The sequence below is a fragment of the Dicentrarchus labrax genome, unplaced genomic scaffold (assembly GCF_905237075.1).
Source record: "Dicentrarchus labrax unplaced genomic scaffold, dlabrax2021, whole genome shotgun sequence".
NCBI classification, from domain to species: Eukaryota; Metazoa; Chordata; class Actinopteri; family Moronidae; genus Dicentrarchus; species Dicentrarchus labrax.
The window spans coordinates 5,371,472-5,388,499 of NW_026136705.1; the positions used below are offsets into that span (position 1 = coordinate 5,371,472).

Below are 17,028 nucleotides of genomic sequence, written 5' to 3' on the forward strand. Positions count from 1 at the left end.
TGTTAGTGCCAAGAACAATTGTATAAGTCTGTACACATTAACATGTAACTAAACAAACATAAACATACTATTTAGCTATTATGTACAGGCAAGTGGATATGAAAGTATTATATATAAATAAAAAATGGACAACAAATATAAACGTGTAGCACTGTATTGTTAATGTATACGACTGTGGGCTGGTTCTGGTAACAAACTACATGTGTCATTCGATTGGAGAAAGTTTTCGCCTTTGAGACATCAACAAGAGTGGATAACTTCTGATTAGAATAACCAAAGGAGTAACAGCAATAAGTAATAATAATAAGGTTGTCATTTTTCTCGAAACTCCATAGAAACCTTTCAATGTCCCCAGGGAGTCCCCTCCCACACGACCCACCTAAATAAACAGGATCTTGTAAAACCGGTGTGCCATCAGAAGCTTCTTACAGTTTGCACAAGGGATCGTACATTTTCAATTGTTCCTCATAACCTGTACTATGGTGAATGCAACGGTAAGCAATTGCAAGAATTTATATTTAGAAATTTTTTCTTCAGAACTTCAACTGGTGTACTGTCTGTACAGTAGTGGATATTTCAAATACTACGTTGTCTTTTAAACTGTTGGGAAGCTCTAAGAATCTAAATTCATACAACAAATGTAATATTTTAATTCTGTTATCGTGCTGTTATATCTCTAACTTTTGTCCCTATGATCAACCTGCTCTCACTCCAAAGTTGTCAAATACTGCCGCTTGGTCAGTGGCCCTCTACTTCAAAATACGACCCTGTGGGTAGCCCTCTAGGGTCATTTCTGGATGCGTCCGGCGTCAAAGTAAGGTGATCTAGTTTGAAAAGCTTAGACATGGAGATGGTGGGTGGATCAAACAAACACAGGACATTGACCCAGGAGACTGCTGTTAGTGTCGCGTGTGAAACCAAAAGTACATTAATTTCCACACTTATATGTCAGGTTTGTTTCTTTTATTCATGTACCCCTGTCAGGTACATGATGTAACTTATAGTCTTTTCCTAAACCTAACCAGACGATGACCGATTCACAACGTCAACCACAGAAGCTTATTTTTCAAAGTCTAACCAGACGTTCCATTTACTGTTGCTAACTTTACCGCGGAGCCTTGTACTTTAAAAAGTCCTGTGACCTGCTGATGAAGGAGCTGTCTGCTCGCTGCTGTCGTTCTTTCTATCTCTCTCCTTCTCTCTCAATTCCTCCCTTACTTATCTCCACCAGAGGTTCCTCTGCTCTGCTGTCGCCACTCTCTACCAACAATGAATTTCCCCTTGGGGATGAATAAAGTATCTATCTAATCTAATCTAATCTAATCATTCTGCATTTGGATGTGCCTGAGCTGTGTCCCCTCACTGTCTGTGTGCTGTCCTCATATGACTGGTGTGAAAAAAAGCAGAAAATCTAACCTTTTTTTCCGAAAAATGTTCGGATGAAAAAAACAGACTTGTGTGCAAAAGCCTTTACTCTCCCATGTCATTCGTTGCAGTGTGGAGGATTTGAATAGAGCTCAGCCTTCCAAATTTTTCCTTGCCACCGTCGCCAAGTGCTTGCTCATGGTGGGAACTGTAGGGTCCTTGTAAATAATTTTATAAGGAGTACGGTCTAGACCTGCTGCATTTGAAAGGTGTCCTGAGATAACTTCTGTTATGAATTGGCGCTATACAAATAAAATTGAATTGAAAATGGAATTGAATTCCAAGCGTGTGGGAGAAACTATAAATTAAAATGCAAAATGCCGTATCTGGTGTTTGGTTTGTGCGTTTTGGTCAACTGTAAAAACATGGCGGCCTTTTAAATAATGTTATAGTTTTCTGCTTTTGTGCTCCTTGAATCTTTATTTATTCTTTCTATTAGAAATTGCACTGCTTTCTGTTTCATCTGTTTATTCTATTTTATGCTTTTTGTCAGGGTTCCAAACCTGGGGACCCCCACTAGGGGTTGCCAAAGCTTTGTATGGGGTTGAGAGGCCTTTGCAGAGCATTTGATTTTAAAACTTAAAAAATGTACACAGTAAGCCTGTATGTCACCATTTGGTTCTCTTCTGTGAATAAACGTAAATTGTCTAATAAAAGTGTAAGGGAGAAGAAAATATGAATTTGCCTTTTAAGTTTGTATTATTCTTAACAACGATTAAAAAATTACATAATACAAGCCGAGAATTGTCTGTATTATGTAAACAGGAAATAATCTGCTCAAAATTCGTCTAAATCACTCGTTTTATATAAACTTCCTGCAGTTACTAAGTTCACTATTTTGGTTCATTGTATAGTTTTGAATAAAAGATTAAATATCCATAAAATATGTCATTTAAGCAGGGGTTGTCAGTTTTCTCAATGATAGAAAAGGGCTCCCTTAATGAAAAAGGTTGGGAACCAATGCTTTATGTAAAGCACTTTGAAATGCGCTGTATAAATAAACCCGCCTTGCCGTTTTGGCTCTTCCTGGTCCAGCAGTATGACCTGCCCCCTGTTGAGGATGTACCCAGCCCTCTCCCTGATGCAGACCTCCTGACCCTCCCCATGCCTGAGAACCGCAGCAGCCAGCCCAGCAGCCACGCCCCTTCACCGTCACTGGACCTCAACGACAACGAGGACCTGCCCACCGAGCTCAGCGACTCATCCGAGACGCACAACGAAGGTATGCGTGTTAGAAGGTGTTATTTCACACATAAAATACAAAATGCAGACATCCTCATTAACATAAACCATAAGTGAATTTGTTGGTCGCTGTTCTTTTTCTGTGTGATTTTTAAATGTTCATCTGTTCAGTTTTTACCCCACTACACGGTCACACACACAAACACTCTTCTGTGCAGGCGAGGTGCAGGCCTTCCACGAGGACCTGAGTGGCAGGCAATACATCAACGGGGTGTACAAGTTTGGTGTGGACAAGATGTATGACTTACTATTCACTGAGTCTAAGTTCATGAGAGACTTCCGGGCGCAGAGGAGGTTCTCAGGTAAACCCATTATAGAACATACACTACATGTCACTAGAACATGTCTGCTGTGTGGAAATGTATCTTTATTGTTCTCCCTAATTGCTGTAGTTTCTAACTAATTATCTCCGTTTTGAATACAATTCAAGTAAAATTCAAAAAGCTGAAACAAATTCATCAAACTGAGCATGGGAAAGGGTCTCAACTCTTTGTTCATTACAGAAACACTATGTAAGTTTTGGTATTTGTTACGATTTGGCGGCCCCAGTTGCAGTAACACTGGAAAATATAGACAGTTTATGATTACATTACTTACGATCAAAAACTAGCTATTTGATATCGTTACTAACACAGCCAAAGATCCAGAAAATGCAACACAAGACATAGCAAGCAACTAATATAACTGACTAGGCCAACAGCAAGAAGGCCAGCTCACCGTCTGTCTGCAGGCCAACGACTTTGCCACTCTTGTCTGGCTGCTTCTCTCTCCTTTTCTCCTCTTAGCTTCCTCCATCAATGTCCTCTTAGGTCCTTGAGCCTCTGCCATATCCACAGAGGCTGATGAGCACATTGCCCACTTGCATTGATTCAGTTCTGGCACAACACCAGCTCTGCTCCTAGCAGTCCAAAGTCCAGTCCTTTGCTAGCGGTGCAAATACACAAACATCCCCCCCAGTGCTCTGAGCTCCCAGTCCAGGCAACACGGACTGAGTTCACTACCTTGGCGGTTAACTTATTTCAGCAACTAATTAAAGCTTTCTTTCCATCAGGAAACTCAGTCAAAGACAGTTTAGGTGAAGCAGCGGAAAGATATCAGAAAGCTGTTTTGCTCCATAAAATATGATCCAGTTTCACCAAAATCAGTTATATAGTTGGTGGTGTGTGACTACTGCTGTAGAACGTTACACAATTATTGAAACCCAGAGCCAAAAGTTACATAGTGCAAGAACGGGTGTACGGGAGCAGAGTGGACATGACAGAGGCACTTTCAATGATTTTGAAGCTGTTTAGAAAAGATACTTAATGTTGTTTTAATGTCAGTCATAGATATTAACATGACTTGTTTTCTGATGACTCTGTCCCTGATTTTATATAGAACATCAAACAATTATGTCTTATCTCATTCTTTCTGTTTTCTCTTTAATTTAGACTGCTTTCAACATTTCATTATATTTTATTTGATGTATAAAATCATGAGAATAACCAAATTTTTACATCTGCCATGGAGGTGTGTGTATGTGTTATCATTCTGGCAGTTGTGTGTATTTTTGAAAATAGGATATACACTTCCATATTTCACACTACAGATCCGCCACAGTCTCAATAAACATATTCACAATGCCTCCTCAGGCTTGTTGTGTTGACTAATTTGACTAAATTGACATAACTTAAACTTGATGAGCTGAATTCTGTGAAACCAATGGTAGGATGTGAATCGCACCTCCTGCAATCTCGTAACCTGAGTGCTCCTGATGGTTTGTTACATAGAACCACCTGGCACGTGGGGGGCAGAACTGGGCCCTCATTAAATTATGGAATAATTTTTTTTAATTTTTTAAAATAGCCCTATTTGTGGGGGAAAAAAAGTGTAATATTTGAGTTACATAACATCTTTTTATTTGTGTTCTTCCTAATTGTCCTTGAAATAGTGGTCAAGAACCCCCCCCACCCCCAACACAAAAATGGTTTGGCCACTGATCGAAATTTTAAAAAGTCCGGTCAGCACAAGTCCGGTGCTCAGAAAAGGAAAGAAAAGAGAAGAGAAGAAGAAAATAAAGAGGCCTTAGAGATTTTAAATATTTAAAAAAAGGTGGTGACGGTGAAGCTGGAACTGGTAAAGTCAATGTAGAGCAAAGTAAGAAACAGCGCAGCCAACGTTTAGTAGCCTTGTAACGTAAGCTAACAGGCCAGCTCTAATGTTAATGTCCATCAGCTTGTATAAAAGCCTGACACAACACGTTATCTCCGACAGAAACAGTTGAATTTGGTAGCTCAGTCAGAGAGGATGAGACAGAGAGGAGAGAGATCCAGCTGCAGGCAGGTGACAGAGAGAGTAACGCGGGACAGAGTCAGGCTACCGGTGAGAGAGAGAGAGAGAGAGAGAGAGAACCCCCCCGCTGCCCCGTCGGAGAGTCTGAGCAGAATGGGTCAGAGATCACACTTAATTTCAGCGATCCTGCATTATGACTGGATAGTATATAGCAGCTCCAAAAAGGCCTTATTTTGCCTACCATGCTTGCTGTTCTCCTTTGAAGTAGAGAAAAAGTCAACTAGTGCACTAAATTCCAGAAAACATGAAAGAAACCGTGCACACAGACATTGTTATTGGAAGGAGAGGAAGAGCAGAGGAAAAGGAGAGATCTGGGTGTGGGGGGGCCCATCTAAGATTATCTCATCCTGGGCCCAGGCAAGACTGTCAGCTGGCCTGCTGTCAGTAGTTCCTCATAGGAGGATGATTGGTCCGAACCACTGTGGTTGGACACAAGCACAAAGCTTGAAGCTTGGTGTGATCGAGCTCCCTAGCAAGTTTAGCAATCTCATGTACATGTATGATACAAACAAAACACTTGCCTACTTATAAAGACATTGCTCCTTTGTGTTACTAGTGATCAAACACTGCACAGTGTCCATTTAAGTTTCCTTGTCACATTTCTCTTGCAGATGTGGTGTATCACCCATGGAGGAAAGAGCAGGATGGTAACCAGACAAGAGAGATCATGTACACCATTGCCCTGAATAATCCTCTCGCTCCCAAGACAGCTACAGTCACTGAGACACAGGTAGGTGGACATTTCTTGAGCCATGGCCCGATGAATGCTCAGTAAAAATTTTTTTTGTTTTTTTAAATCAATGTATAAACTCCATGAATTAGTATCTGACTGTGTGCTGTTGTGAGTTCAGACTCTATACAGGGCGAGCCAGGAGAATGAGTGCTACATTATTGACGCAGAGGTTATCGCCCATGATGTGCCCTACCACGACTACTTCTACACTCTCAACCGCTACATGCTCACCAGAGCGGCCAAGAACAAGTGTCGTCTTAGGTAAGAAGGATGTGTTTCATGACTAGAACAAGTATAGAAAGAACTGTGCTTCTTTTTAATGCCAAGTGCTGGTTCATCAGAGTCAACTTTTAAGAGATCCGTAATGAGCCCTTAGCAACAAGGATGGAGAACAAAAATTAAAACAGAGTTCCAATGTATTGTTAGTTGTGAAAAGAAACACTGAAGTTAGTCAACTTGAAGCTCACTTTGAAACAAAGTGCTCTCACTCCAATCCTGAACTCCACCTTCCCTCTGTGAGTGCTTCACTGACAGAGGGTCACTGTAAAGTCAAAAGAGGATGAAAATGGAGGCTGGAGAGAATAGAACTGTGTGTCAGTATTTTACAATTTGCAACAATGTTGTCTTTATAAAATAAATATAAAAGCTTACTGTTTTTTGTTTTTAAATGGTTTTTCACCAAAAACAATACCCAGATTAATATACATCAGAACTAGTCCTAACTTAATATATTCTTCATCTGACTAATCTTCTCCCCATTACAGGGGGAGGTGGGGAATGAAAGATTAACTGTGCTCCTTGGTAATTTAACTCATAGTCCCTAGCAAGATTGGGAAATTACAGGATGTGGTCTGTCACAGACATTGACACTTCACAGGAAAAAGCTAAAATAAAAAACCAAAAGCCTCTCCAGCGGGGTATGGGAGAGTTTAAGGGAAGGCAAAGATGCTGCATGAGGTCAGTTTGAGTCACATTCCTTCTCAGAGTCAAATCTTAACACAGAGATCTGAAACACATATTGTTGATCAATGATGGTAACATAGTAACACGTTCAGTGTCAGATAGCTGTGGACACTCAAGCGCACACGGTTCCATTCAAGTCTTGCTGTCTAAACACTGTCTTTCCTGAGGGCCTTCTACTACTACAAGGACTCTGGGTGGAATTTAAACATTTCTCTACATGGAAATTAACATTTTTGATTTTATTGTGTGTGTGTGTGTGTGTGTGTGTGTGTGTGTGTGTGTGTGTGTGTGTGTGTGTGTGTCTGCAGGGTGTCAACAGAGCTTCGTTACAGGAAGCAGCCGTGGGGGCTTGTGAAGGGCTTCATTGAGAGGAACTTCTGGAGTGGCCTGGATGAGTACTTCAGACACTTAGGTTAGCACTACAGCACAGCAACGAACAAAATGTCTAACAAAAATCTTATTTTCATAAATGTTGGTTGATCTGACTTAGAGACTAAGGAAACCACGCCAGCTGTTTGGTTTGCAAACTAGCAAAATACCTTTTCATCTGCAGCAGTGTTCATTTTGGCAGCTATTTTAGATTTAGTCCTAGTCTTTAGATTAAAATGCTTTTTAGTTTTAGTCCCTTTTTGTCTTTTTATTTAGCCTAGATCAGGTGTATATTACCTACTGCTGATACTGTCATTGTCTCATGGGAGGGCCACTTCAAGTACTACAAGAAAGTGCAATATTGAGAAAATATTTCCATTACTAACATCATACTTAAAGAAAATGTAACAGCAGCTTCTATACATTTTAAATCATCATTTTATCATCTTTGTTGTTCCCAACTAAACAAAAAATAAAGGCCTGAATCCTGTTTGTTCATATGCATTTGTGGTCACCTTTGACCTTTGCCATTATTTTGCACCAAATGAAACATTATTTATGTTTTTTATTATTATTTTAACTGTATATGAAGGGGTAGTTAAATTGGTATGAAACAACAAGAAAAAATAGAAAATGATAATATTGCATGCTTTATATTATATATCATATAATATTTTTTGCAGGCTGGTGGGAGGGGTATAACACTGATCTGCATGAGACTTAATTAAAGTTGCAACTGTTTTACAGTACATTTTCTCAAATCAAATCAGATTCATGAGTTTAGTCCACAACTCTGCTTATTTCTGAATTTCCAGAAAAGTGGTCATGTGACTAACTCTCACTAAAACCTCTAGCCCCCCAAACCTTCCATTCTTCTCTCTCTGGTTTCCTTCTGTCTAGAGCTGGAGCTGAATAAGTTGGATGTGGTGTCAGTGGAACCTCACAGACAGTCACCAAAGACCAAAGCTCTGAGGACAGGCACCAGCCGGAGGAGGAAACAGACACTGAGAACGCCGGGGAACATGGACGAGTGCTTGAGCCCCGTCACCACGCCTGAGGATGAGGAGGACATCGGGTGTATCAAATTTGTGGCAGGTCAGCCCAGCAGCTCTGTGGTCAGTAAAATACTGTAGGACTGACGCCAAGCAAAAACATCTTCTTTTAGAAAACAGGACAGGGATTCATGGGAAATGTAATTTCCCTGTAACTTTGAGAATCTTTTTTTGAGTTTCTGTCACAGTCCCTGCTTCCTGTTTCTTGTTCTCCTGTAGGTTCCACACAGACCAGACATGTACCCGATGCTCCAGGAGGCCTTGCACTTTACAACTTCTCCAAACTGCTGCTTCTTATCAGCCTTGTGTGAGTTATGGTATTACTTGTATATTGTCATCACTCCCATTACGTACCCAAAACAGGAAACTGGCATCCTGACTCACCTTCAGACTCAGCACAAGTACTTGTCTCCATTGATCGTGAAACCAAGCAGACTCGACATCCTGTGCTCTTACCACCAAGTTACTCTAAGCAGTTAGAGTACATAATCGGAACATTTTTTTTTTCAATTAATCAGTTAATTGTTTCCAATAAACTTCAGATGTCTTTTTTTTTGTCTGACCAACAGTCTAAACCCCAAAAATATTCAGTTTGCTGTGATATAAAACTGAGAAAAGCAGCAAATCCTAACAATTGACAAGTGGGAAAAAGAGAATATTTGGCAGTTTTACTTGATAAATGACTTTTAGTCATCTTAATGGCTGTCTCATTATCTGAATTAGCAATTCTGACAACTGACTCTTCCTAAGTCCCGCCCCTTTTTGCTCTGTCCTCCAATAACAGTTGAGCTAGCCTTGGTCGGAACCTCAGTCCACTTCTTCCTTACCTGTACTTTTGCTCTGTGCTATGTTGAAAAGACAACCACATTTTGAAGATGGTATAAATATTAAGTGACACAGTCATACCTTAAGTTAGTTAGCAAAATGTAGCTAACTAACAATTTATGTAAATTAGCTAGTTAGTTAGCTATCATTTTGTGACCGTTATCTTTCATATGTAACTAGTTAGCTTACGATTGGTTAGCTAGCATTTTGCTAACATTAGATAGCTAACTTAAGATGTGACTATAGGTATATGACGCTTTTTTTCTTTCAACATAGAGAGCCTAGCACATAGCATGTCTAAGTTTACCGAGGTTGAGGAAGTTCACCAAGGCTTGCTCGACTGTTTCTGGAGCACACAGTAAAAAGGTGCAGGGGTTAGAGAAGGTCAAGAAAGAGAAACTCAATTCTTGACATTTCTTATCAGCACATGAAGTCAGCTGTTTTTGTTTTTATCATCATCTAACACAGTTTAATAGTTTTATATAGCAGAGAATATTTAAGGATGTGCATTTCTTTCTATCTTTGTTCTTTTGTTTTTGTGTTGTTGAAATATTTTGTAATCTACATATTTTTCTCTGTTCTTGTCTTAAATTGCATACCAGGATCTGTATAAGGTATTTTCATTTCTGCCGTGGCCCTGATTCATGTCAGCAAATGGCATTAAGTGACTTAGTAGATGAGCCTCTGTTGTACACTTTTTCTTTTTCAGCCTGATATTGCTGGTGGTTCTCAACGTAATGTTGTTCTACAAGCTGTGGATGCTGGAATACACCACACAGAGTCTGACTGCATCGCATGGACTGAAACCACAAGAGGGGTAATGGCATGTTTGGACATTTGGAGAAAGGAATCAAGGTGTTGTTTGTGTGTATTGTTTGTCTGTTTGCTACAAATGATTGCAATAGATCATAAACCCCCCAAAAAAGAGCATAGTGACACTACACTTGATCAGACTGGGAGAAAACTGGGAGTTTGCATGTAGCAGTGTAGATTGTCTAAAAAGCTTACAAAAGCTTACAAGTCTGAACAGTATAAACTGATAATATGACACAATCAATTTGTTTCCAAGGAAAACCTTCTCGGAACCAACTTTTCAGGTTCTGAACCAATTTATTTTTGGTGGAAATGTTCAGAACAGTTAAACCTAGATGGTGACTCGCTTCCATGTTGTTGGAAAAGACCTATAAGTGTGGGCTGTGGCTCAGAAGTAGATAGGGTCATCCACTAATCGGAAAGTTGGCGGTTCAATCCCCAGCTCCTCTCGTTGCATGTCAAGGTGTCCTTGAGCAAGACACTGAACCCCAAATTGCTCCTGCTGCTGTGCATGAATGATTAGTTACCTTTCATCAGTGTATGAATGTGCACAAAGGTTAGTATGGCACGTAGCGTAGGGCACATTGAGTGGTGGAAAGACTAGAAAGGCGCTACATAAGTACAGTCCATTTACCTGTATTTTAATTACATCAATATGACTCTGTCTCATCAACAGAACTCCTCAGACCCAGCTGGAATGGGTACAGCTCATGGATTCCCAGCAGCGTTACCATGACGACGAGCTCCAGAAGTGGAAAGAGATAATCAAGTCATCAGTGCTGCTGCTTGATAAGGTGAGGCGACACATCAAACACAGGTAATTCTTCCACAGGCGCGTACACAGCGAAACCCTTAGTTATTTATGTTTTTTAGAAAATTTCTGTTTGGCTTTTTGTTCAAATGACTCTGCTTAAGACCTTTATGAAGGTGAAAAAGTAAAATAATAAAAACTTGAACACCAGGAACGTCTCCTTCACAACGACAACATCCACTATTCAAAAGACGCAGACAGTCGAGTGGTTTGATGAGCAAGAGAATCATGTAAACAGTGCTGCTGTAAGAGACAGCAGATCTCAGGGCAATAAACAGCACATCAAAAGGAAATCAGTTCTGCTGGGCGTCTTTTCACTCCACACACCAGAAACATTGTTTAGACACACTGATCTAGAGTCTGCTAGAGGTCCAGCCCTTCTCTTTCAGAGTGTATACACAGGAGGGGCTTTGTCCGTCACACACATCTCATGGAAAAGACACGTCTACAGTGACCGAGTCATAGCTCATGTCCCACTCATGCTGTAGGCGTGTAACTGCGACCCAAAGCACATTTTTGTCTATTTTTGTCACTTTTACAAATGTAACTACAGTTACGTTTAGTAATTCAGTTTAGTTTAGTTACGTGTGTTGGCTTCTGAGTCCTCAGTACTGTGCCTGAACAGATCTTCCATCGATAGAGAGAAGACATGGTTAGTAGGGATAGACAGATTATTGGTACTGTATTTTTTTGTGCGATTGCAATAAAATTACTGTCTGTCTGTCTGTCTGTCTGTCGGTAGTCACCACTTGCTCAATGTCCCGCCCACAAAACTATCTGATTGGTTATACATTATAGTAATAGTAGAGTAAACTTCTCTTTTGCACTATTTAATTAAACATAACTATGCTTAAAGTAAAGTAAATGTAGCACAGTGTAAGAATTACAAGTATTCGAAATCTTACAAAAGTATTGCCATCGAAATGCACTTAAAGTTCCAAAAGTAAAAGTGCAGAATGGCCCATTACGTACAGTAAAAATAGAATAAAAGTTTAACAAATCTGATTTTGACTAAAATCTGTTTTCGTTGTCTGTCTTAGTTAATGAAGATTGGATTCTATACACACACTGTGTGATATAGACATTTTATCACTGATATCCTTCAACAGTATCTGACTAATTTTCTCTCCTGCCTTTTCATCCAGCTAAGAGAGTCCCTTCTCAACCTTCATAAAAGCATTGGTGTCAGGGACCACAATGAGTCAGAAAAAAGAAGAAATCAGTATCACTGATCAGAGTCAGAGCTTTTCAGAAAAAGAACCCTGAACCTCAAGTGACCTCCCCAAACTGCAGTAGGTGAGAGAGTGCACTACCACACCACAGTGTGTCCTGCAGAGACTACATCATTTGCAGGACTTGTCTGTAGCTTTACGTCTGTCTCGTTCATCCACATTCCTCCTCTCCAAAGCCCAACGACCCAAAGCATGATGCTTCTTCTAGCTTCTGATATTTTTCCAAGTGAAAATCCATATTGAAATTATATGCACATTCACTTTCAGAGGTGCAAAAATACACATATTTTCTTTCCCTTCAAGGAGCTCCATCAGCTGCTGTAGTACTTTGTTTTTTTACCTTTAGAACTAGGAAACAGACAGACACTTTAATAAATCCACAGTTTGCAGTATTTCAAGTTCATCAAGTTTGCCCAGCAGAAATATGAGGAATTAAACTGTAACAGCATACGTTTTGTGTGTGTGTGTGTGTGTGTGTGTGTGTGTGTGTGTGTGTGTGTGTGTGTGTGTGTCGGTGTGAGTGTTTTTCAGACGTATATGGCAGTCAGGGCTAACTTTACCAGGCATATTTGGCAGATCAGGGCTGGCTTCCCTGAGACCTTATGCCAGACTTTTGTGATTCTATGTTGTATGTTTATGTTGTCTGCGACATAAAATGTTCTGAACTGTGGCTGCAGCGCTGCTCTGCAGGTTTGATTTACTGTTATGTTGATAAGGAGGTTTTGATTTGCAAGCAGAGAGAATGTATGGAAAGAAAACAAGAGTGCTCATTCAAAGTGGAACGGCTCCAGGTTTTCTAATGAGTTGCCAAGGGAATAAAAAAATGTTCTGTTCACAGCCAACCATTATGTCATTCCAGTGTTTTAGTGATTTACCCTGACACATCGCACTGCTTAATCACTGCCAAGGCTCTAATGTCAATAACGTTACCCTATTTTGAAATCCTTTTTAAGCCATTTCTGTGCATCAATTCATGTGTGACTGTCATGTATACATACTGTGGGCCAACAGCTCAGCCATGAAGTAGGCTCAATGTCAGATGCAGTGAAATTAAATATGTGCTAGCTTTCTGCTCTGGTACTGTAGGATCTTTAAATCACTCATGTTCTTTGGTTTGATTTTACAAAATTTTGTCAGAGCTGGTCTGCCAGAGATAATCTCACTGGTTTGAGCTGGAGCTCAGTGGGCAGAGACAGAGAGCCACAGTTCATTAGAGTACAGGTTACAGTAGTTAAAAGGCAGCCTCAAAGAGAAAAACAAGTTGCTTAAAGTAAAAGAAAAGACACTGACTTCATACTAATGGTATTCATTAGCTGGCATGGTCAACGACTAGCTCAGTGAGTCAGACATGATTCTGTCACTTTGTGGTGAATATACATCTGGAGATTATAAGTAGTACGGTCTAGATCTGAAAAGTGTCCTGAAAAAACTTTTGTTATCAATTTGCGCTATACAAATAAAATTGAATTGAAATTGAATTAAGACAACCAGTGTAAATGTTGGTTACTCGAAGCTGCAGTAGGCAATTTTTATAAAAATATTTTTGTCATATTGGCTGAAACTTTCTCTATATACTAACAGTAGTACATAAAACAGATAATCTGTGAAAATTCAAAATCAGGTTCCTCTGGCTCCTCCTAGTGCTCTTAATGGAATTTTCATTGAAATCCACTGGGCCTAAATGAAAACAATCAATCAGAGCCAAGAATGCTAGCTGATTATTAAGGTTCATTCCCAGAGAGTCAAACAGAGACACTTTGGGATCCTAGGAATGAGTGTTTCCAGGGAGCAGGTTTAACAAACTCTGAATCTAGGGTTAGGAGGGTTAGATTCAGAGTTTGTTAAATCAGAGTTGTTTGATCAACTCTGAACATGTAAAATAATAAACCCTCACATCAAAAACAGCCATGAACAAAGGAGCTCCAATACTACAATTCACCATGGCAATGACTAAAAGGGCAGAGCGTGATGCACTGCCTTCCTATCGGAGTGCACAGCTAGCTTAATGCTGAGAAAACAGCACTGAAAATGTCCTTGTTAAAATGGATAAAAAGCACCAAAAGAATTTAGTTAATAGTATATGGTTGGGGTTCTGTTGTGGGTAGGGGGGTCTGTTGATCACATACTTGACTGAACTGTTAAAGTCTTGCAAAAACCCTGTAATGCCATGTTTGCCTTTTTTTTCCCTTATACTTTTCCAACTTATTAAAATATTTTCTGATGCGAGGACGAAAGCCAAACTATTGAAATGTGTGACAAATGTTGAAATTTTAAACAAAATCAAGTGAAGTGCCACTGAATCCTTTAAGACCTTTACCATATGAGTATTTTGTGTCTGAAATATAGTGAATGGCTGTTAATCAATGTTATTTGCATTTATTTTAATGGTGTTATAGAGAAGAAACCAGCAACGTGAAAAGGCGTCACTGTTACTGTCTCCCATAAGATGTCGTTGGCTGGAGTACTGGGTAGACAGCACAAATCATTTTAAATGATGAACAATCTTGGTTATACATTAGCTGTAACTATAATCTGAAACCACATCTGCATAAGAACACAATTCTGAACACAATCAGCCCTGTTAAAGGCCTGATGAGCGGGACACCAACTGTGTTCAAAATAAATAATGTGGGCGCCTGGTTAGCTCACCTGGTTGAGCTGGTGACCATGTACCGAGTCCTTTCTGCAGCAGCCCAGGGTTTGAATCTGACCTGTGGGCCTTTGCTGCATGTCATCTTCTCTCTCTACCACCCTTTCCTGTCTATCTTCAGCTGTCGCTATCAATTAAAGGCAATAAATAATAAAAAATAATAATAATAATAATATGACATTAAGTGCAATGCAAATTCAATTTGACTATTCCAATCATTAAAGTGATCAGTGGAGAGAAAATAGTGTATATATTATATACACGTTTTATAAGATTTACTAATGTAAATAAGGCTTTGTGAAGTGGACAAAATTTCACATTTCTTTGCAGTGATAGACACTGGTGTTGTGAGAACACTAGAGCAAGTACTCGGCTAAAACAAGTATCTGGTACAGATAATGTAATGAGTAAGAGTATCAAAGTAAAATGTGTCAATATCCATATTAATAAGTATGGGAACTGAGAAACAAAAAACTGTAAATAGTTATATTACTCTTGCAATCCAAAACATTGCTCTGAAGCTCAATTCTGATAAACCCATATCAATTTCAGGCTTAAACCTAGTCCAGACCACAGCCGGTTTAATGGTAAATGGTAAATGGACCTGTACTTGTATAGCGCCTTTCTAGTCTTCTGACCACTCAAAGCGCTTTTACACTACAAGCCACATTCACCCTTTCACACACATTTACTCAGTGATGGCAAAGCCCATCGAACAGAAACTAGCACATTCATGCACATACACATACCGATGCATGGCATCAGAAACAATTTGGAGTTCAGTATCTTGCTCAAGCATGCTTTGACGTGTGGCACCAGGAGCTGGGGATTGAACTAACAACCTTCCAATTAGGGGATGACCTGTTCTGCCTCTGCACCACGGCCGCCCGCTTTAAGGACCACTCATGTCAGATTTAAGCGCCACCATTCTGAGTACAGATACAAATCTGGATAATTTAGTTAGTTGAACAACAGATAATAGTGTTCTTGCTGATCCTTAGAAAACACATTTGTGCATTTGACTGTCAATACTGTGGATGTTTTAAGAGAACTTCACTTCAAGAGTAGCTGTAATATTAATTAGCCAGTGGAAGCAGTGATTGGTGGAAGCAAGAGTAGATCTTTTCAGTCCTTGCAGTAGTGCAAAAGAATATGTGGGTTTAAGTGTGTGGGTACATAAATTGAGACCATTAAATGTACAACACCAATTCACTGCCATTGCCATTTTCTTCCACGTCCACAAAACCTAATTTACATTATTATCATATAAAGCAGATGTAAATTACATAAATTAATTATTTGCGTATTCTCCATAGTTTTCTAGGTCATTGTTAAAACAATTCAAAAACAGATGTTGAGATAATGTAATTTTATTTTAAATCCTAACTGTCAGTGGAATCTCCAGTATAATACCACTGAAGCCACGTGGCTCCTCTACTGTATATGAAATGCATGGCTATCCTGTTAATGCTAGAGATCAATCAAACATCATGCATCCATATTAAAAATAATAATTTATTTTAAAGTGTGAGTGTGAAAACACTGTACACAAGCCTAAAAAGTAGACTGATATTCAGTTTAATGCAGTTTGAAGTTTCACAGTGTGGCTTATATGTGGTAGTAGGAAGTGACAAGTCTGTGTTTGGTCAAGTTTCCATGACAATCCCCAAAATGTACCTTCAGCATCATCTCTCTCACACACACAAACAAACACCTGCAGTATTTCTTTCATCTGGCCTTCATACAGCTCACTTCGTAGTGTACTGTTGTGTTGTATACTCCTGTGTGTGCTTAGAATACCTGACCTGTCTTTGGAAACCTTTTTTGATCTGAATATATGAATCTAAACTATACAGATATGATAACATTATGTATATTGTTGTGTAGTTATGGTGCAGATTATAGAGCTCAAACCACGCTGGCAGTGGATTGAGGAAGAAAAAGGGAAACATTGTACAGACAAAGGAATGAATAAAGGTTTTGAAAAAAAATATGTGACTTTTGACTGTGTCATTTGTACACTTCTACAGAGATAACAGAGGCTTAGTCACTAGTAGCTGGTAAGGTGCAACTGTAAAGCAGGTTCCTTTTCCGATATTGTTCTGATAGTATAAGTTGAAAAGTTACAAAAAATGCATTTCACAGCAAAGCACATAGAATGTACACTGTACAATAATAGTGTCCAGTAATCTACTGCACATTAGTACACTGTAAACCTAATGAGTAAGATCAATTTAAACTGTTTGAGGAAACAGATTGCCTCATTTAAGTTTATGAACTCAAACAATTTAAGCATGGAAGAGTTGAATAGAAGTAACTAAAGTATTTATTGTTAAGGTAACTGGGGTAAATTCAGTTAACTTTTAACCTTTCAGTTAATTATAGCAACACTCATATGCAGCATTTCTCCAAACTTATTTAAAACAAAAGTTATCTGAATAAAGTAAATCAAATGTACCTTGTTGGTACATTACCTGTCAAAACAGCTGAAATTATACTTGACAGTTGACATCATCCACCCTTCTTGGATGACTTTTGTATGTACAGTAATGAATTTTATTTACACGTGTAAATGTACTTTG

The 17,028-nt window shown here is 39.2% G+C and overlaps 1 protein-coding gene across 7 annotated transcripts in view; it reads left to right on the plus strand.

Annotated features, from left to right (window-relative positions):
• The window catches only part of LOC127364191 (protein Aster-B-like), a 36,793-nt gene extending 20,203 nt beyond the window's left edge, over window positions 1–16,590 (plus strand). For 3 of the 7 annotated variants that reach the window (XM_051401537.1, XM_051401538.1, XM_051401539.1), the window contains 10 exons: window positions 2,461–2,647; window positions 2,826–2,969; window positions 5,610–5,728; window positions 5,850–5,992; window positions 7,003–7,106; window positions 7,964–8,158; window positions 8,335–8,422; window positions 9,650–9,757; window positions 10,430–10,547; window positions 11,710–16,590. In XM_051401537.1, coding sequence (XP_051257497.1) covers window positions 2,461–2,647; window positions 2,826–2,969; window positions 5,610–5,728; window positions 5,850–5,992; window positions 7,003–7,106; window positions 7,964–8,158; window positions 8,335–8,422; window positions 9,650–9,757; window positions 10,430–10,547; window positions 11,710–11,796 — 1,293 coding nt within the window. In that variant the 3' untranslated portion in view covers window positions 11,797–16,590. The remainder of the gene's footprint in view (window positions 1–2,460; window positions 2,648–2,825; window positions 2,970–5,609; window positions 5,729–5,849; window positions 5,993–7,002; window positions 7,107–7,963; window positions 8,159–8,334; window positions 8,423–9,649; window positions 9,758–10,429; window positions 10,548–11,709) is intronic. The other 4 variants (XM_051401533.1, XM_051401535.1, XM_051401534.1 and 1 more) reach the window with 3 other exon arrangements.
• Window positions 16,591–17,028: the final 438 nt, after the last annotated feature.